The 21,047-nt window shown below is 48.4% G+C and overlaps 1 protein-coding gene across 1 annotated transcript; it reads right to left on the reverse strand.

Annotated features, from left to right (window-relative positions):
• Positions 1-2,264: 2,264 nt before the first annotated feature.
• On the reverse strand, positions 2,265-20,806 carry BDKRB1 (bradykinin receptor B1). The gene is made up of 2 exons (XM_088829865.1): positions 20,657-20,806; positions 2,265-10,882 (listed from the first exon to the last, which is right to left on the reverse strand). The coding sequence occupies exons 1-2, from the start codon at positions 20,797-20,799 to the stop codon at positions 9,814-9,816; spliced, it is 1,212 nt and encodes a 403-aa protein (XP_088685991.1). The 5' UTR covers positions 20,800-20,806; the 3' UTR covers positions 2,265-9,813.
• Positions 20,807-21,047: the final 241 nt, after the last annotated feature.

Raw genomic sequence — 21,047 nt, forward strand, 5'->3', positions numbered from 1 at the left:
CCGCTCCCCTCCTGAGTGGAGCTTTGGTTTCTTGCCTTTGCCCCACAAAGCCCCAGCAGCCCAGATGAACTTGAGCAAATCCTGGCCCCACACAGGGTGGGAAGGTTTTGGGAAAATCCTAATTATCCCAACCCTTTCACAAGGCTAGTCTGTGGCAACGTCCTCTTAGTCGAGGACATGGCGTCAAATTGAATATAAAAATGTAATTTGATTTCATGATTAATTTCTCCCTGTAAATACCAGTTTGGGTGGTAAAGCACACCCGGCCCCTCTCTCAATCCCCAGGGCTTGTGAAAGTTGCCAGTTTTCACAGCAAGTTGATAAGGGAATATTTGGGACCTGAGATAATTGAAACGGGCTTTATATTCAGATAAAGATCTTTTGTTGTGTTTTCCCTGCGAGGTGGGGGAGGCGGTACGTAAAAGTGAGTCTGAAAGAGGAGCTTCTCTGCTAATTCATTCCTCTGGGAAAATGCAACCCCCGTCCCCGAATCCCACTACTCAGGGCTGGGACTACGGTGAGGTGGCCGGGGTCCTTGCCTTGGGCATAAAATTTAAGGAAGGGGGTCGTGTACAGGGGCACTGCAGTGACCAAGATAGTAACTCAATGCCATGTGTTTTTTTAAATTAGTTAGGCTGCGTGCGGGCTTTTCTATAGTGGCGGTGAGCGGAGAATACTCTTCGCTGCGGTGCATGGGCTCCGGGTGTGGTGGCTTCTCTTCTAAAGGGAGCAGGCTCCAGGCACACGGACCTCGGTAGCTGCAGCAGGTGGGCTCCAGAGCGCAGATTTAGTCGCCAAGGTGCTTGGCCCAGCTGTTTCACAGCGTGTGGAATCCTCCTGAACCCGGGACCGAACCCGTGTCCCCTGCGTTGGCTGGCAGATCCTTATCCACTGTACCACCAGGGAAGCCTCTGAATGCAACGTTTTTAAAAACTCAGAATGAATGCAAAACACCCATGATGAACAAAGCAGGGTCATTTTAAATAGAGACAACCTGGCCCCTGCACCTCCCTCCTCATCTCAGTGGCCTCCCTCTCAGCCGAGGCTGCCGGATCCTGTCTTTCCTTAAATTGTGGTATTTTGCTCATTGTGACTGAATCGCATTCCTGCCTTTTCTTCCTCTTTCCCGATCTTACCCACCCCGCCCATCACATGGCTGGCTATAGTGCAATGCTGGGAAAATGACACAGGGAGCAGCCACAAGGAGCGGCTCAGGGGTGGGGGATTCATTGTTCAACCCCGGGGAGTGATGCCAGATGCAGTGATGGCTAGTTGCTATCAACTGATGTCACTGTTTGGACTGGAGAAGAGCTTCTGCTGGAGTGAGATTAGCAAACATTTACCATGTGTGCATGCTGAGTGATTCTCTATGTTTGACAATTTAATTGTCCCAACGGTGGCGTGTGTGGTACCCGTCCGCCCACCCCTTATCTCGAAGTGTGCTGGCCTTCCAGCCTCCCTTTGCACACTCTTTCCTAGGACCATGGCTCCTCCCTTTCCCTTTGTTAAGTTCAGTCCTTCAGAGTTGAAGTCCTCCCCCTTCAAGAAGTACCCCCAGATTGCTAGCCTTTCCTTGAGGCCATTGTTGATGTAACTGGATCACATTAGCCAAAATGTAGTTCTCAGCTGGGGATGGAAGGTGATTTTGCACCCAGAAGGCATTCAGTCACATCTGGAGACTTTGAGGTTGTCATACTGGGGACGGTGGGAGCTCCTGGCATCCAGTGGTTAGAGGTCTGAGACACTGCCAAACAGCCTAAAATGCCCAGGATGGCCCTCCCAACCAAGCGCTGTCTGCCCTAAGTGTCTAGTGTCAAGAACATTTGTGCCAACTTTGCCAAGAAATTTTGTGGAAACTCTCAGGAATCAGATTTGCATTTCACCATCAGTCTTCCCAGGTGGCGCTAGCGGTGAAGAACACACCTGCCGTGCAGGAGATGTAAGAGATGTGGTTTTGATCCCCGGGTCAGGAAGATCCCCTGGAGGAGGGCACGGCAACCCACTCCAGTATTCTTGCCTGGAGAATCCCATGGACAGAGGAGCCTGGTGGGATACCGTGCTGCTGCTCCTGCTGCTAAGTCGCTTCAGTTGTGTCCGACTCTGTGTGACCCCATAGACAGCAGTCCGCCAGGCTCCTCTGACCCTGGGATTCTCCAGGAAAGAATACTAGAGTGGGTGGCCACTGCCTTCTCCAGGGATACTGTCCATGGGGTCGCAAACAGTCGGACAAGACAGAAGTGACATACATATCAGGCTTTCATTTTTTTTTTATTTCACTGAGTCTTCATTTCTTCAAGTGGACTTTCCTTAGTTTTGGCAAGTGGGGGGCTACTCTCTAGCTGAAGTGCCCAGGCTTCTGACTGCAGTGGCTTCTCTTGTTGCCGAGCACAGGCTCTAGGCGCTCGGGGGTCAGTAGTTGTGGCTCTCATGCTCTAGAGTGTGGTCTCAGCTGTTGTGGAACATGGGCTTAGTTGCTCCACGGCATGTGGGATCTTCCCGGACCAGGGATCGAACCTGTGTCCCCTGCATTGGCAGACAGGTTCTTATCCATGGTACCAGGGAAGTCTGAGTTGTCCATGTTTTTATCCAAGATGTTTGGAATCTGAGTCCCTTGGACTATGGGATGGGCAGGAAACTAGGAGCTGGGGTTTGAGGACAGTCCTGTTTTCCTGTCTCAGTTCTGAACAAAAGGAGGCAACAAGAGTCAGCAGATGGGGCTGCCACGTTATCTTTGTTTCTGAGAAGCCCTCGATCAGACAGTGTCACTCAGGCATGTGGCCACAGTGGGCTTCTTAGTTCTGAATCCCAGAGTCAGGCGGACTTACCCACACAGGCCCAGGAGATGCTGAGAGATGCCCTTCTGGGGCAGAGCCTCATGGCTGAAAGAAGCCCAGCATCTGCAGACAGCACTTTCCAAAGAGTGAATATGGATGGGGGTGCTGAGCTCTGCAGGCTCAATTCTTTTTTTCTTGAAACCAGTCAATCAGATAAGTCACTTTTCTTCCTCAGAGAGGAGTTAAGGGGTGGGCAAGAGGCCCAGAGGTTGGGAGCAACCCCTCCTCATTGAAACCTGGCAAATCAGTGAGGATGGGCTGGATTTTGCTGCAGTAACAAACATCCCCCAACTCTGTGGCTTGAAAAAACAAGCGTAGATTTCTCACTTGTGTTCAACACAGGGCTGTCGGTAGGTAGACCCTCAGAGGTCCGGGCTGATGGGCTCCACCTCTTAATGACACCACTGTCTGGGTTTGCTATAGCAGAGAAGAGGAGAGCTGTGCTCTGAAATGCTCTTGCCTAGAAGGAACACACAGGTTGCCTTCACCCTGGGCAAAGGAGTGTGAAGACCACACTTAGCTTCAGCAGGGTCAGGAAGTTCAACCTTCCCACTTCCCAGAAGGACGGGCAACTGGCATTGTTGGAGACCAGCAGTCATGTCTCTCCCAGGAGAGTGAAGACGGTCTTCCTGTCCTTCCCACCACCTTCATCAGCACAGGGCAAGGGCAATTCCACTGGAAAGACAAGGAGTTCTCAGGAAGTGTTTTCCAGGGACCCACTTGCCTGGGCTGGAGGAACAGGCATGTCAGGAGACGAGCTGACTCTGATCCCAGATGCCACATGGACGGTGTCACCATGTGACGGGCAAAGCATTCTGGGCCTCGGTTTTTCCATCAGTACATTGAACAGGCTGCACTGGATGGTCTTTTCCACATCCTGTGAACCCTCCGAAGGGAGGAAAGGGCTTATTTACTCTGCACCCCATGCCTGACGCAATTGTTGCTGTTCAGTTGCCCAGGGGTGTCTGACTGTTTGCGACCCTGTGGACTGCAGCACGCTAGGCCTCCCTGTCCCTCACCATCTCCCAGCGTGTGCCCAAGTTCATGTCCATGCACTGGTGATGCCATCCAGCCATCGCATCCTCTGACGCCCTCTTCTCCTTCTGCCCTCAGTCTTGCCCAGCATCGGGGTCTTTCTCAGTGAGTCGTGTCTTCACATCAGGCGGCCAAAACACTGGAGCTTCAGCTTCAGCATCAGCCCCCCCAGTGAGTATTCAGGGTTGCTTTTCTTTCAGTGGCCGCACTGAATGACCTGCCTGCTCTGATCCCGTCTGAGCTTGGGAAGGTCAGAGTTGGGGTACCCCCGCCCCCCATCCTACGCCTAATCCATGGTGGGTTTTGACTCCATCTGAGGTCAGCTGTGTGTCTACTGCACCTCCCTGCTCCACCCCTAGAAGCGGAGCTACCAGGTGACTGGCTGCTGACCGCAGGTGGGCCCCGTGAACTTAGCCACGACCAGTGGAAGAGCCACGCAGCTGAACCCAGCCCAGGTGGTCAGCTGCAGAACTGTGAGCTGAGATGCTTGCTTTAAACCATTGTTTGGGCTTTTTTCTTTTAAACGCAGCAATAAATGACTGATACATTCTTTCAGCCATTGTCCTATGTTCTTGTGAAATGATCTCTCTGAAATGCAGGCCTGAACATGACATCCCTGTTCAGCATCTCTGTTGACTGGCATGGTCTTCTGATATTTTCTGTCTCCCGAATCTCCTGGAAAGTAAGCCTGGCCTCCTGCCCACTGCCTTAAATCCTACCCCAGATACAGGGAGCTCTGCCACCATCATGGCAACTCAGATGGTAGGATCCCTGCCACTCAGGCCTCTTCTCTGACCTCCCAGTTGCATGGGCATCCCGGGTCTGGACCAAGCCCTGCTTTAGGAGTCCCGCTCACTGAGTTTCAACCCATCTTGGGGCTGGGTTTACTGATCACTGAGTGAATTTCCACCCATCCTTATCTGTGAAATGAGGTTGAGCTTGATGATATTTTCTGTTTTAAAATTTTTATTAGATTCATAGTTCCCTTGTGCTCTTTACTCAGAACCTCCTACTGGTAATGTCTTAACCTAAGTGTGGTACGATATCACAGCCAGGAAGCTGGCCATATGAGTTTTCAGATTGCACCGGTTTGACACGCACTCATCTTGATGATATTTAAAGCCTCTTCTAGTTCACAGGAGGAAGCTTCCCACCTGCTCCTCATCAAACCCGTGACTCATCTCCGGAGAACAAGAAACCATCTGTGTCCATTGCAACACTCGGGAGTCTCCCCAGGCTGGGATTTAGGGGGGCTTAGCACTGCTCATTTTCCATGACAGTTGGGGTGATGGATGCCATGGGGGAGGGCGGCCAGCAGCCATGGATTGACAGGACAGGCTCGAAGCTGGAAGTGGGCTGGAGAAGAAGCCGTACTCAGCCCTTCGGAAGAGAGAAGAGAGTGAAAACAGGGGTGCTGGAGCTGGGAGGGCGGGTCTTTTCTTAATTAATAGATTCCATTAACTTTTATTTACTTAATTAATTTTTGACTGTGCTGGTCTTTTGCTGTGAGGGCTTTTTCTCTAGTTGCAGTGAGTGGGGCTCCTCTCTAGCTGCAGTGTGCAGGCTCCTCACTGCTGTGGCTTCTGTTGTTGCCGAGCACGGGTTCTGGGGCATGTAGGCTCCTAGTTGTCTGATCTTCCCTGATCAGGGATCGAACCAGTGTCCCCTCATTGGGAGGTGGATTCTTTATCACTGAGCCACCAGTGATAGAGCCCATCAGACGAATGACTGATTCATCCGGCCATGCCAGGTGTGAGCCCTACAACGTGGGCCTGGACCCAGGTGTGAAATACCCCGGGCAAGGACATCAACGAGAGCCATGGGAACTCGGAAATATTCATTTCTCCCCCAACGTTGATCCTTTTAACCAAGGCAGGAATTTTTCTACCTGCAAATGAGTAATTGACCTTCCCAGCAGAAGGACAACAGAGTTCTTACAGTGGGGTTGGCCAATTTCTCCCCGGCTGTAGGAGCGAACGCTGTGCTTTGGTTAATGTGACAGACATCCCAGAAATCATCTGTGTGCTTCAGAGCCCGTGTTGACCGTCTGCTGTTGAACTTCAGGTCAATGAGCAATGCCATGACTTCTCAGGCCAGCATGCTCTTCCATAGAATGTGGGACTGTTTTTTGCGAGCCCTGTAAGGATTTTTGAAGCTGCAACTTGAAAGCAGGGCCCGAGAAAGAAGGGTAGAGGACGTGTTGGGGTCAGTGCATGAGAGACTGGGTCTTATTTTCTCTCTCCAGCTCTCCCTTCCTGCCTGGATGCGTCTGTCCATTCTGGCCACTGTGCTGTTGGGGCTTTGCTCACGGATCCTATGCAGGGGCTCAGAAACTGCACTGCATTGGAAGCAAGCAAGCCGGCTGAGTCCAGCCTCCACCCTGGGGGAGGGGGCCTGCCTGTTGGCAGCAGCGCTGCTACCCAGCTCCAAAGAATTGATGTGCTGGCGAAGTCCCAGGAGATCAGCCCTAAGAGGACCAGGCATGTGCCTCTGCCTTGTCTCCTGCTTCAGATCCTGACTTAAACACCTGGCAATAGCAGATGCTTAATAAATATCAGCTAAATGAATGAAGGAGTGCAGATTCTGCACTGCAAGAGCTTCCAAGTGCTCAAGCGAAGCCTGAGGGTGGGGACTTTTTATGGAATTTAAACATTTTTCAAACACCCCCTGGTCCAGAGTAGATATGTGGGGAGGCAGGATTCTGCCTGTTGACCTAAATCCAGGCCCCCTGAACCTCTCTCTCTGCTCTCCAGGATGCCGACAGAAGCTGGGCCGCCAATCAAAGGGTTGTCCCTGATGGCCTAGGGGTCTGGCAGCCCAGCCCCTGCCTGCCTCTCCATCACCAGGCTCCAGAAACACCGCCTCCTTGCCATTTCCTGAATGAACCTGGGTCTTTGACATCCCATGAGGACGGGTCCTTCTCGTGCAGCAGGAGAGGTTCCCTCTCCCCAGCTCTTCCTTGGAGACTGTCCTTGGCACCAGGCCCACTGACCTCTCCTCCCCAGGTCCTTCCAGCACCTTGCCTGCCTGACTGCCCACCTCCCACCTCACTGGTCTTTGACTGTCTTATCTTAATTAAAGAAAGTAAAAAGTGAAAATGAAGTCATTCAGTTGTGTCCGACTCTTTGTGACCCCATGGACTATAGCCGACCAGGCTCCTCCGTCCATGGGATTCTCCAGGCAAGAATCCTGGTGTGGGTTGTCATTTCCTTCTCCAGGGGATCTTCCTGACCCAGGGATCAAACCTGGGTCTCCTGGATTGTAGGCAGATGCTTTACCGTCTGAGCCACCAGGGAAGTCTTAATTAATAGATTCCATTAAAGTTTAATTATTCATTTAATTTTTGATTGTGCTGGTCTTCGTTGCTGTGAGGGCTTTTTCTCTAGTTGCAGCGAGTGGAGGCTCCTCTCCAGTTGCGGTGCGTGCGATCCTCACTGCGGTGGCTCCTGTTGTCGCAGACCACGGGTTCTGGGGCCTGTGGGCTCCTAGGTGCGGCTCCTGGGCTTTGTTGCCCCTCAGCAGGTGAGATCTTCCTAGACCAGGGATCAAACCAGTGCCCTCTGCATTGGGAGGTGGATTCTTTATCACTGAGCCACCAGGGGATCCCGCATGGCCACCCTTGATCCCTGTGCTATCCTGGGGTGGCCCCATCCCTGGAATGTTCGGTGCAAACCTTCCTACTTTGTGGCTACAACCTCCTATTTTTCTTGCTTCTATCTTGCTCTGGATGCTCCCTTTAACCCCTGTCCTTTAACCATAGCAGCGTCACTCTGCTTCCCTCATCTCCTATGTTCACTTACATCCCTAATTTAGCCATTTTCCATAGTACCGCCAAAACCCCCAACACCCCTACATGATGGCTGCTCATCTGACGAAGCCCACGCCTGGAGCAGTCCACTGTCTGCCATACCTGGGCCCCCTGAGCTTGGCCAGAGTGATTAATTCACATAAGAAATGCATGCAGGCTCCCCGGTGGTTAAGAATCCACCTGCCAGTGCAGAGGTCACAGATTCTGCCCCTGATCCGGGAAGATCCCATGTGCAGAGATGTGGCTATGCCCGTGTCCCACAGCTACTAGAGCCTGCTCGCCCCAGAGCCCGTGCTCCACGCAAGAGGAGCCACTGCCGCGAGAAGCCTCGCACTGCAGCTGGAGAGGAGCTCCCGCTTGCCGCAACTAGAGAGCCCCAGAGTAGCAGTGAGGACCCAGCATGGCCAAAAACAAACAAACAAACAAAAATGATCATCTAGAAAAAAATGCATACCTCCAGCCAGGCGCTCATAGTCCTTGAAACACCTCCAGGCTTCCCTCCTGCCCTTGACCATCAGAGATCCTCCCAACACCCGCTTCTCCTCAGACCTCAAATCCCTCCCTTCCAGCCTCATCCTACCTTCCTTCTTCCTCCCTCTTAACCTGTGAACCCTCCTGCCTCTGGGTCTTATTTGTTTCTTTTCTCGAGAGCACTCCTTTCTCCCATTTTGTTTGTCTTTGGGGATTTTAGGTCTCTTCCTCCAGGAAGCCCCTCTGGATGGCTCCCTCCCTGCCCCCAAGGCTGGACGCCCCTTCTGTGTGCTCTCAGAGCACCTGCTGTCACCTGACAGTGGATGGTCCTGCTCTGTGACACTCTCCTAACTCTCATCCTTGTTGCCTTGAGCTCCTGGAAGGCAGACCTTCTCAGGTCACCAGTGGGACCCTGGCAGCAAGAAGGGCATGGAAGCACTGAATTCTTGGTCACGCGCAGCCCGCACATTCTACCTGTGTGTACCGATGCTGCCTCCCTCTCTCCATGTACCAGCTTCCTGGTGTTTAGTCGATTCATCGTGTCCGACTCTTTTGTGACCCCATAGGCTCCAGGCTCCTCTGTCCATGGAATTCCCCAGGCAAGAATACTGGAGAGGGCTGCCATTTTCTCCTCCAGGGGATCTTCCTGACGCAGGGATCAAACCTGCATCTCCTGCATCCGCTGAGCCACCAGGAAAGCCCGTACCAGATTCTACCCCTTGTCAAACTCGGCTCACAGTTTACTCCCTTTGCAGCCTCTATTTTGGTAACCCTGGAAGGAGCCCGTCCTCCTTCCCTCTGAACGCCCCAGGCACGGGTCTGTGTCACCTGCACACCATTTCTCATTTACTTTTTTTATCCTGTAATTATTTTGATCTCCGTAAGTTCCTTGCAGATGAGATCTCTAGCTATATCATCTCTCTGTTCCTGGTAGTTAACCTAGAACATTTTGGAAGGACAGTTGGAATTGCAGTAAGAGATGCTTATTGGAAATTTGTTTCCTACCACTGTGACAAATTAACCATAAACTCGGTGACTTATAAAAAATAACACGGATTTATTATCTTCCGGTTCTAGAGGTCACGCCTCCAAAGCAGTGTCGCTGGTCTGCAGTCAGGAGGTTAGCACAGCTGGTTCCTGCTGGAGGCTCCAGGGAGAGTCCATTTCCCTGCCATTTCATCCTCCACAGGGCATTTGCAGTCCTTGGCTCGTGGCCCCTTCATTGCATCCTTCCAACCTTCTCTGCCTTGGACACTTCTGCCTGCCCTTTGTAAGGACCTTTGTGATGATACTAGACTCATCCAAATAGCCCAGGTAACCTCCTCATCTCAAGATCCTTAGCTTAATCACGGCTGCAAAGTCCCCATCACCACATAAACATTCCCAGGCTCCAGGGATGAGGTCCTGGTTGTGTGGGTGGGTGGGGGCATCATTCAGTCTACTGTTGCAGTTCAGTCGCTAAGTCATGTCCGACTCTTTGTGACAGAATGGATTGCAGCGCACCAGGCCTCCCCGTCCCTCACCAACTCCCAGAGTTTGCTCAAACACATGTCCACTGAATCGGCGATGCCATCCAACCATCTCACCCTCTGTTGCCCCCTTCTCCGAATTTATGATGTCAGTAATAATGGACGAGGAAGCCACACTTCCTGGCTCCCCGCTGTATTAATTCCGCCAGAAAAGCTGGAGGATCTCTTTCCTATGGGACGAGGCTACCGGAGTAAGACTCCCAGGAATGCATCGTTTATAAAGTTCCCAGACTTTGGTCCTGAAAAGCTGGCCCCAAAAGACATAAATCACTGGATTCAGGCAGCTGTTGATGAAAGCAAAGAAGTTGGCACACTGCAGGCCCAGATCGATGAAATTCTCCCAGAAGCAGCCTCTGACAGCCCTCATCTGGAACAGAAATTCCAGGAAGGCAAAGAAGTGGTAGGGCGCCCAGCAGAGCAGGAAGGCGGACACGAGGGTGAGGATCAGGGCGGTGGTCCTGCCATCCCTGGGCCCTCCACACCTCGTCCTGCTGATCTCTCGCCGCCCCCGCAGGGCTGCCAGGATGTGATAATTGAAGAAAACAATCGCAGCCAAGGGGAGGAGAAAACTCAGCAGGGTTAACTCCACCATCCTTGCAAAGGGCCAGGCATCGTGGGGGTACCGCAGCACACAGGCGGAGACATTCAACTCAGGCACAGCCTTGACGGAGCGCAGCAGGAACGTGGGGAGACTCAGGAGGGCCCCCACGGCCCAGATGAGCAGACAGGTGCCCTGGGCCCGCCGCCGCCGCCGCTGCCTCCGGCTGGCCATGGGGTGCACCAACACGCGGTAGCGGTCCTGGCTGATGGCCACAACCAGGAAGACGCTGATGAAGAGGTTGGCCTTGATGACGCCATTGACCAGGCGGCAGAGGAGGGCTCCAAAAGGCCAGTTGAATTCGTTCCGGATGTTCTCCGCCCAGAAGGGCAAGCCCAAGATGAAGACCAGGTCAGAAGCCGCCAGGTTGGCCAGATAGATTTCCGCTGCGTTCAGACGTCGTCGGGCCACAAGGAAGACGGACAGCACGAAGAGGTTCCCCAGCAGCCCGCAGAGGCAGATGGAGAGGATGCAGGTGGGCAGCACTCTGTGCAGCAGGGCCCAGGCTTCCCAAGCTTCATCACAGGACGTGGTGTTCGGGGGCAGGGGCTGGCTCTGGTTGGGAGTCTGGAGCTCCAGGAGGGCCCAGGACGCCATCCACGGTGACCTGCAAGGAACAGCACGCAGAGCATCACGCAGGAGGCAGCCTACTCTAATCTACGACCTATCCAGCCTGCCTCCGGTTTTGGAAAATAAAGTTTTATAGACACATGCCACACCCATTCGTTTACATTTTGTGTTGCACTAGCAGAGTTTTTTGTGTTTTTTTGTAAATTAATTATTTTAATTGGAGGCTAATTACTTTACAATATTGTAGTGGTTTTTGCCATACATTGACATGAATCAGCCATGGTGTACAGAGTTGAGGGGTTGCCACAGTGGCCGTTTGGCCTGCAAATATTATCATCCATTCCCTTAGAACTTTGCTAGTGACTCAGATGGTAAACAATCTGCCTGCAATGCAGGAGACCAGTGTTCGATCCCTGGGTCAGAAAGATCCCCTGGAGAAGGGAATGGCTACCCACTCCAGTATTCTTACCTGGAGAAATCCCATGGACAGAGGAGTCTGGTGGGCTATAGCTCATGGAGTCTCAAAGAGTTGGGCAAGACTGAGCAACTAATGACTAACACTTTCACTTTTCCCTTAGAGAGAAAGCTTGCCAACTCTCAGTATAAAGGAAAAGACCAAGGCTTTGAACCCCAAGTTCAAATCCTGACACAACCACATGGTGTGGACCACTTAGACCCCCTGAGTTTTATTTTCCTTTTTGAAAATTGTAGCTAATCGTATCCTTCTTGTGGGATTATGTCGAGAACTGTATCAATGGAAAACTTGACCTGGTCGCCTGGCTTAGAGGAAGCATTCAGTGGAAGGGGAGGATGAGTCTTATTTACAACCATACTATTATGATTAGCAGTTCAACAAATGTTTAATGAGCACCTACTTTGTGCCAGCACTTTGCCAGGCACTGGAGATACAGGGCCCAGCCCCCTGAAAGTGCTCACCATCCAGGCAGACAGGAGGCAGTGGTTGATGGCTGAAGACAGAATGAAGCAAGGCAGAGGCTGGCCAGTGGAGATGCTGGTCCATTGGAACTGGGACCAGTAGGATGGAGAGGGTGGAGTCAACAGTAGAAGGCGTGGCGTTTCTGGGGCCTCACACCTAAAACTCCTCCCCCCATTTGGATGAGCGAATGTATGCACAGTGCTTCAAATGGTCTCTGGCTCTCCATTGGCACTTGCTACCTGTTAACTGTTGTTATCATCTTGCTTATCCTTAGTGATGCTTGAGAGTTCTTCAGCTGGGCACAACTCACAGTATCCAACACAAGAGACCGCACAAGACAGCTGATCTCCAGAGAGTCTAGTTGGCTCTGCAGACTTAGGTAATCGCTCTGTGACTCTGAGTCTGACTTTCCTCATCCGACCTTCTCGCTGTGACACTGAAAACCACAAGCTGCGCCATTCACATTGGGTCAAAACCACGGGTCCCTCCATTCATTCATCTATTGGACAAGTATGTACTGAGCACCCACTATGTGCCAGGCACGGTTCTAGGCATTTGGGACAAGCAGCAACAAACAGCCAACCCCCCCTGCCCTCAAGATGCTTCTAGCCTCGCGGGAGGAGAGAGGCAACGACAGGAATCCCAGTGAATAAACCCGTTAGCTCGGGAGGGGCAGCCGTGGAGGCAGTGAGCGGTGGTGAGGCGCTAGACATATTCCGAGGGTAGGACCACCACGATTTTCCAATTGCGTATGTGTCATGAGAAAGGAAGGGTTGCATGATGCCTAGATTTGGGGCCTGAGAACCTGGAAATGGCGAATAGGTGGGGAAACAGTGGGAACAGCGTCAGACTTTATTTTTCTGGGCTCCAAAATCACTGCAGATGCTGATTGCAGCCAGGAAATTAAAAGATGCTAACTCCTTGGAAGGAAAGTTATGACCAACCTAGATAGCATATTAAAAGGAAGAGACATTACTTTGTCACCAAAGGTTCGTCTAGTCAAGGCTATGGTTTTTCCAGTGGTCATGTATGGATGTGAGGGTTGGACTATAAAGAAAGCTGAGTGCCGAAGAATTGATGCTTTTGAACTGTGGTGCTGGAGAAGACTCTTGAGAGTCCCTTGGACTGCAAGGAGATCCAACCAGTCCATCCTAAAGGAAATCAGTCCTGAATATTCACTGGAAGGACTGATGCTGAAGTTGAAACTCCAATACTTTGGCCACCTCATGCGAAGAGCTGACTCATTAGAAAAGACCCTGATGCTGGGAAAGACTGAAGGCAGGAGGAGAAGGGGACGACAGAGGATGACATGGCTGGATGGCATCGCCGACTCAATGGACATGGGTTTGGGTAAATTCCATGAGTTGGTTATGGACAGGGAGGCCTGGTGTGCTGCAGTCCATGGGGTCGCAAAGAGTCGGACCCGACTGAACTGAACTGAACCTGGAAATATGAAATCGCCATCAACTGAGCTAGATATGATTTGGACATGTGAGGCTGAGCTGTCTGTTGGACATCAGGTGGGGATGTCAAGGTAGTAAGCTACACAAGATTGGTGTTAAAGAGACCAAGTCTGAGAGAGTGATACATCCTCATCCCTGGGAGGTGTTTTGTGATTTGTTTTTGTTTTTAATATTTATTATATTGATTTGGATTCACTGAGTCTTAGTTGTGGCACGAGGGATCTTCGATCTTAGTTGTGGCATGCAAACTCTTTAACTGTGGCTTGGGAGATCTAGTTCCCTGACCAGGGATCAAACTCAAACCCCCTCAAACTCAAATACTAGGAGCTTAGAGTCTTAGCCACTGAACCAGCAGGGAAGTCCCCATCACTGGGAGCTGTAATCATATGGATGGTATTTGGTATTTAAAGCCACAGGACCAGGCGAAATCACCCAGGGAGAGCGTAGGCAGAGAAGACAACCAGCTGTTAGACTGTCAGCTGACAGGTCAGTGGAGGGCACGAGAAGTGACGGCTTAGGAGGCGGCCTGAAGATGTCTGCGGCTTAAAGAGTTCTGACCTAGAGCATAAAGAATAATAGGAATGCTCTGCTCTTATTTCATCATTGATTTCAGGGCATAAATCCACAGCGAAATATTTATTTTGTTATTTGGTGATACTTTTCAATTTCGCAATAAGCCCTTCTGGCAGCAACGAGCAAAAAAGTTTAATGACAGTTTAAGCCCCGAACTTTTGTCTCTGGGAAATTGATGATGAATATGTAACTTCCACAAAATACTGATGCTTACATCACAAAGGGGGCCTGAAGCGATTTCTCTGACTACAAAGAAACCTGACACCAAGCTGCTACTTCAGAAACTGTTATTTTTCAAAGATCAGCCCAAAAACATCAATTTCACTTCATCACTGCAGAAGATGCTGTCATAGGTCACCCTAGAAGGATGACTTTTCACTTAGAGCAAACAAGTATTCTTTAAGTCAGCTCATTTTTAGCATCATGCTATCTTGTACCCACACTACAATACAAGTGATAGCTGATTAATGAGAAAGTTCCATAAAAAATCCACAGGCAGTGAAATGAAGCCAGCTTGATAACTGTCTTCAAAGAGAAAAGTCAGTCAATTTCAATCATGATTCAATTTTTTAATCCAATTCATGGAATCAAAGCAAAACTGATGAAAGTTTACCCTGGCAAAGTGAAACAATGGACATTTTCTGAATGCTATTCTAAAGTCAGTTTAAATTGTTCACACTGGAAAGAAAGTTGTATTTTTCTGATGATCACACACATGTTGGTGGGACCCAGTGTCACAGAACTGGAGAAGGAAATGGCAACCCACTCCAGTGTTCTTGCCTGGAGAATCCCAGGGACGGCGGAGCCTGGTGGGCTTCCGTCTATGGGGTCGCACAGAGTCGGACACCCACTGAAGCGACTTAGCAGCAGTAGGGAGCGGTGTCACAGAAACAACAACACTCTTGCTAAAATAAGAGACCAATGAAGCAGAAATGTACTTTCAACAAGTTGCAGTGCAGACCCAGTTTGTAATTGCATATAAATAAGTTTCATTAAGTGTGTGTACATGCTCAGGTCATTTTCAGACTTTTTGTGACCCCCATGGACTATAACCTGCCAGGCTCCTCTGTCCATGGAATTCTTTCCCGGCGAGAATAATGGAGTGGGTTGGCATTTTCTCCTTTAAGGGATCTTCCCAACCCAGAGATCGAACACGCTTCTCTTGCATCTCCTGCATTAGCAGGTGGATTCTTTACCACTGTGCCACCTGGGAGGCCCCAAACTTTTATTATAATTAACAAGATTTACAAAGTTTTACAGCATAAGTTTGTAGTTCAGACTTACTTTAACTACAAACTTTTGTGATGGATTTGATGAAGGGAAATTAAAAACAACTTCAGCATGTATTTTCTTTCTCTGCTGTTCTTCATCAATCAATTTTAGAAGATGTGGATTCTAAGTGCCCTAAAATGGGGCTTTCTATTAAACTATTTGTTATAGAACAGTTGAGAATTTTTGCTGAATTTGTTCTAAGTCAATGAGGAACGGAGCACCAAACAACAGGGCTTCTAATCTTTTAGAAGATATTTATTAAAATAGGGCCTTAGCAAAAAATAATTGAGAATTTTTTAATTTTTAAATCAATGAGGAACGGAGCACCAAACAACAGCTTCTAGAGCTTTTAGCAGAGCGTAGTTATTGAAAATAAAGCTTTATGCAGGAAATAATTGAAATTTATAGCCAAAGGAGGAAAGGAGAAAATGATCAAACTAATTGAGCAGAGATCAAATGGCACAGAGAATTTGATTTTTGAATTCTATAATGAGCTTTGGGAATATCTCAATTTGTGGGAAGAATGTTTTCAATTGGAGAAGTTCATATTCTATACAAAAATGAGATGAAATTGAGAAAGCCCATAATTTGCTGTATCTGAATTTGACAAAGCATTCAAAACTTTTAAGTAGCTACAACTTATTTGAAAAGTCTAATGTGCTAGAAATATTTGTCGAAGGAGGTCAAACTAAGGCAAAAAGACAGCACCCGTGAAAATATCTGGGTTGAAATATTTACATAATTTCATATGCAAACTATCAGACTTGAGAATAGCCTCTGCTTGGCAGAATTTGTTCAGCATTTGTCAGATACCTCAACACCTGCAGAGAACATCTTCATTACATATATTCTGGTCCAAGAGAAGAGACAATGGAAGGTGCTTAATTTACATTTATTAACCATAAAATTTGAAGAAAAAATTTAGGCAATTATGTGGAACCATTCAAAATAATAAAACCATACCGAAAGAAAAATACATTCTTTTGAAAATGCCAGTGACATATGAGAGTCAGGTACAAGCCTAAGAAACTGATTGTAGCACTGGGTAGGTACCCAAACTAATTATCTTGCTTAAAATGTTTTGTAACATTTAATGTAAAGAAAATGTTTCGTTTTGCTCTTATATTTATGTACGTATTTGGATTTTTTTTGGGAAAAACATTTCTAGAACTACTTTATAACTCCATCAATATAATATTTATAACCAATTTGTTGCTGCATATGTGTATATACATATACATGCATGCATACATAGTTAAATAATTTTTTTGAAAATAAATTTTTTTTTCTTTTTTAATTTGGATGTGCCAGGTCTCCGTTGCGGCATCTGGGATCTAGTTCCCTGGCCAGAGAGTGAAGCTGGGATGCCTGCATTGAGAGCGTGAAGTCTTAGCCACTGGATCACCAGGAAAGTCCCTGAAGACAGTTTTTAATTAGAACTACTTAACTGGCTTCCCTGGTGCCTCAGGCGGTAAAGAATCCACTTGCAATGCAGGAGGTGTGGGCTCAGTCCTGGGTGGGGAAGATCCCCTGGAGGAGGGCATGGCTACCCACTCCAGTATTCTTGTCTGGAGGATCCCATGGACAGAGGAGCCTGGAGGGCTGCAGTCCACAGGGTCACATGGACTCAGACACGACTGAAGCTACTGAGCACGCACGCAAGCACTTTATAACTATATTAATATAACTAATTCACTGGTGAATGTATATATACATACACGACTGAAGTGACTTAGCCCGCATGCATGCACATATATATTGCATTAGCCAAAAAGTATGAGTTTTTCTGTAACCTGAAAGAACTTTCTGACCAACCCAATGTAATTAAATATGCATGTTTTTTGAAAATAGCTTTTGATTGAACTACTTTATAACACCATCAATATAATATAATCATTGGAAGTGTTTTATAGTGATTTGCTATCATAGCCACAGGAAAGCAATATACCCAGGAAACCTGACCTCTCAGGAATGTGGTGCGCATAGCCTCCCACCTCCAGCAGCCCCCTTGTACTACATACACAGGGGGGGAGCTGCCTCCTAAAACCGCCACTGGGTGTCATGCCATTCCTTCCTGTGTGCTTCTCTGTTCATGCTGAGGAAGCTCTATGTGCCACAGAAAGCCTGCACATCATCTCACCCCCAGTCTCCCCAGACACTGGGGTGCAGAGTGAGCCCCCGGCACCAGACCTGACCCTTCACTGGCAGCCACTCCGGTGATCCGTGGGCTGTGCTGGGCTTTAGGTAGCCCAATCCTGACAATTTGCCTGGGAGGAGGACGGCTGTCTTTGTGCCCATTGTACAGATGAGCAAACAGAGGTGAGGAGAAGTGACTTGCCCACGTTCACCCAGCGATGGGAGCCAGTCTGTTTTACACACGGCTCTTCTTCCAGGCTCAGCTCAGAGTCCAGGCCTCTTTCACCCAGAGTGCTATGACCATAAAGAGAACACACCTGGGGTCAGGAAGCCGGGGCTTAGGTCCTGGGGCCCCCAAACTGTGATTTGGGGTAAGCCAGGTAACTTCTCTGAGCCTCAGTTTGTTCATCTGTAGAATGGGAATAACAGCCGTTATTACGAAGCGTCATGGTTAGGACTGGATGAGATCCAGCCTGTAGAATCCCCTTGCAGGTGGCAAAGCATCCAATACGAGGCTCGAATAGTGATAAACCGCACAACAACAATAAACAGTAGCAATAGCAGTATTACTAATGATGCCGATGAGTATCCTGGTCCGTCCAGTGTAAGCAGCCTCTCCTTCATGTGGGCTGCTCTGCTGTTGGAACACCAGGTAAGAAAGTATCAAGACAGCCCTTTTCTGCTTTTTGAGAGCTGTGGACCAGTTCAGGGGTTACCTGGCATGCAGCACACTAGGAAACCAAGCAACCCAAAATTTTGGGAAAGCTAAGCTCCGGGGGGCCCTGGCTTCTTGGAAGTGGGATTCTCATTGGTCTCCAGCCTCAGTGTCTTCACCCCCTGAGAGGTTTAAGAAGGAGCTGGAAGGAGGGAAGGGGTTTGTTGTGGGCCCCAAGAGAGCCCCCAATCACTCTGCTTAGCTTCTCTCCCCTTCCTCCTCCAGGTCACCTTGAACATGTGAGACAGGAGGCTGAGTCCCCTCTGAAGTGTGGGACAGGGCAGGAAAGGGTGGCCTTGGGGGGCGGTGGATGGGGCCCCTGGCTCCTATGTGCTCCTCAGGGACCACAGGGTAGCAAAAAGCAGGAGCTGCCCAGGCACCGCCAGACCAAAACTGGGGCCAAATCCCAGGGACATGGGGTTGGCAGAACAACAGTCCCCAAAGATGTCCACGTCCTGGTCCCTGGGACCTGCAGATATGTCCCCTTACATGGCAGAAGGGACTTTGCAGACGGGATTAAGAACCTTGAGATGGGGAGAAGATGCTAGATTATGGAGGTGGGCTTGATGTCATCACAGGGGAAAGTGGTTCCATTTATAAGTGAAACAAGGGGGGTGGGGGAGGGGGTCAGAGTCAGAAAGAGATTAGAAAATGCTATGAAGATGGAGAAGGGGCCACGGGCTAAGGAACACAGGTAGGGCCCCTGGAAGCTGGACAAAGCCTCCAGAGGGAGCCCAACCCTGCCAACACCTTGACTTGAGTCCATCGCAGCTGATTTTAAAGTTCCAACCTCCAGAACGGTAAGATAATTCTTTTGCTGTTTCAAGCCACTGTGCAGGCATGCTCAGTTGCTTTAGTCATGTCCAACTCTTTGCAATCCCCTGGACTATAGCCCACCAGGCGCCTCTGTCCATGGGATTCTCCAGGCAAGAATGCTGGAGTGGGTTGCCATGCCCTTCTCCAGGGATCTTCCTGACCCAAGGATCAAACCTGCGCCTCTTAATGTCTCCTGCCATTGGCTGGCGTGTTCTTTACCACTGGCGCTCCCTGGGTTTGTGCTAATTTGTTCCAACCCCAGTTGGACACTCATACAGAGGGCAAGGCTTCACCCCTGCCTAGAAAACCAGGGGCTGTCCCCTGCAGGGACCTCTTACTTCAGCCCTAATCTCAGTGGTTCAGCAGACACCCCCATCCATCCCAGGGGCCCCGGCTGTGTCTGTGGCCCAAACTGCAGCCAAAAGTGTGAGTCTGCTCAAGCCTAGCTTATTCTCAGGGGATCTTTACCAGCTGCTGCCCGTATTTATGTAAAGTTGGCCAGAGTGCAGAAATCTTCCTTTGTTTGCTCCTAGTTTTAGCTCTGATATTTGCCTGGTACATAGTATGTAGTCAGAATCCGGCAGTTATTGATATTATTAGTCATATTTGATCCTATTTGAAAAACTCACAAGTGATACTGGGCAAATATTTTAGAGATGACTTATTTTGTAATTTCCATCTGGTATTTTCTGAGTTCCCCACATGAAAACATTGGCATGTGCTGCTTCTTCAACAAAATAGCCTTCTTCAAATTAACTCCAGTTTCAACAGTGAGGTGATGATAAAGGCATTTGAAATACAGACACAGATATTAAAGGATGTCAACCCAGTGACATCATAAGGTAGTTTTTTAATTTTAAATTTTCCCTCTTTAATTTTTGTCTATTAATTCAGCAAGAAACAGTTTTTAAAAATAACACCATAGTATATCACTTAGCAAAACTATTCCTCAGTTTCATGCATTTTTCTCTTCCATTTCCTTTTGATTTTCTCAAACGTTTAAGTTGAGGGAAAATGTACTAGAATCAAAACTTCAAAAATTTTTTCAGTGTTTTCTACATGATGTAATACTCATCTTTGAATATCTGTGTAACAAAAAGACTCGTATTTTCAAAGGACAATTTTCAAAAAAAAAAAGTTTAAATATTTTCATGAACAGTAAACAGATAGTCTAATTTTTTATTTTTCTTTTTAAAATTTCTCAAGGAGGCCTCATCTAACTTTATAAAAATCATAAAACCTTGATCATGTTCCACCACAAATGGCCAGATAACACAATTTCTCTTAGTAGAGAAATAGGCTTATTTTGTCTAATATTTTATAACACTGTAAAATCCTTACATGTTTGTTTCTGGCTATCTCCATTTTAACAAAGTAACCAACACACAACATTTCTTATAAAGTTGAACATGTGAAGTTATCTCCCTTCCCTCACACGTTTACCTGAAATAAAATACCTTGTTCAATATAAGATGCTGTTTTCAATCCACAAATAACCCAACCAGCTATTAGTGTTATGAAATGTTTTTAAGTGATCCTTGGAGACCAATCTAATTTTTACAAATCAGAATTCATAGACTGTAACAGGTCAGGGTCCACACGGGCTCTGATGGCTGTATTCAGCCTCTACATGTTTCACGTGAGTTTGAGGTAAAGAGCTGCCAGAAAGAATCTCCTATTTCAAACATCCTCTCTCCGCTCTTCTGGAAAAGCAGCTAAAACCCAAAGGAGGCATGGGATACAGGTCTCTTAAATTGATTTAAAATTATGTTTAAAAAATACATCCACAGAAAGTTGAAAATTCTGCCAGTATAAGTTGTAAAAGGAAATGTTCTTCTGAGATATGGATCTTCTATTTTACTTTTGTAAGAGAGAGAAAAAAGACGCTCATTTACTTACTCAGGCAAAATGAAAGGGATCACAACTTCAGCTGGGCTTTCTGATGGTGAGAGCTGTCTTTGGAGATGTTGGCTGTTCTGGGAAGCACGGTGGAAGCGTGGTGGCCTTAAATTACATAACCCCCACTCTGATGATGATGTCATTGGCCGGACTGCTGAAAAAATGAGTCTTTCAGATGTAGGAAACAAACTGGGATTTTGAAATGAAAACTGCTTTGCACTTAGGGGCTGGCAAGCAATTACTCAGCTTTCACCTCCATCTCTACTTTGGCAACATCTGGAAAGGCCTGCGATCCTGCGCAAGAATGGTATAATGGTCAACCCGCCCTGGAAACACATTTTGGCATCACTGAGCCCCACAAGCCTCGCTGGTCATTGATGGACACTTGGTA

The sequence above is a fragment of the Moschus berezovskii genome, chromosome 21 (assembly GCF_049115385.1).
Source record: "Moschus berezovskii isolate FMDL1 chromosome 21, NW_MosBer_1.0, whole genome shotgun sequence".
In the NCBI taxonomy this organism is placed as follows: Eukaryota; Metazoa; Chordata; class Mammalia; order Artiodactyla; family Moschidae; genus Moschus; species Moschus berezovskii.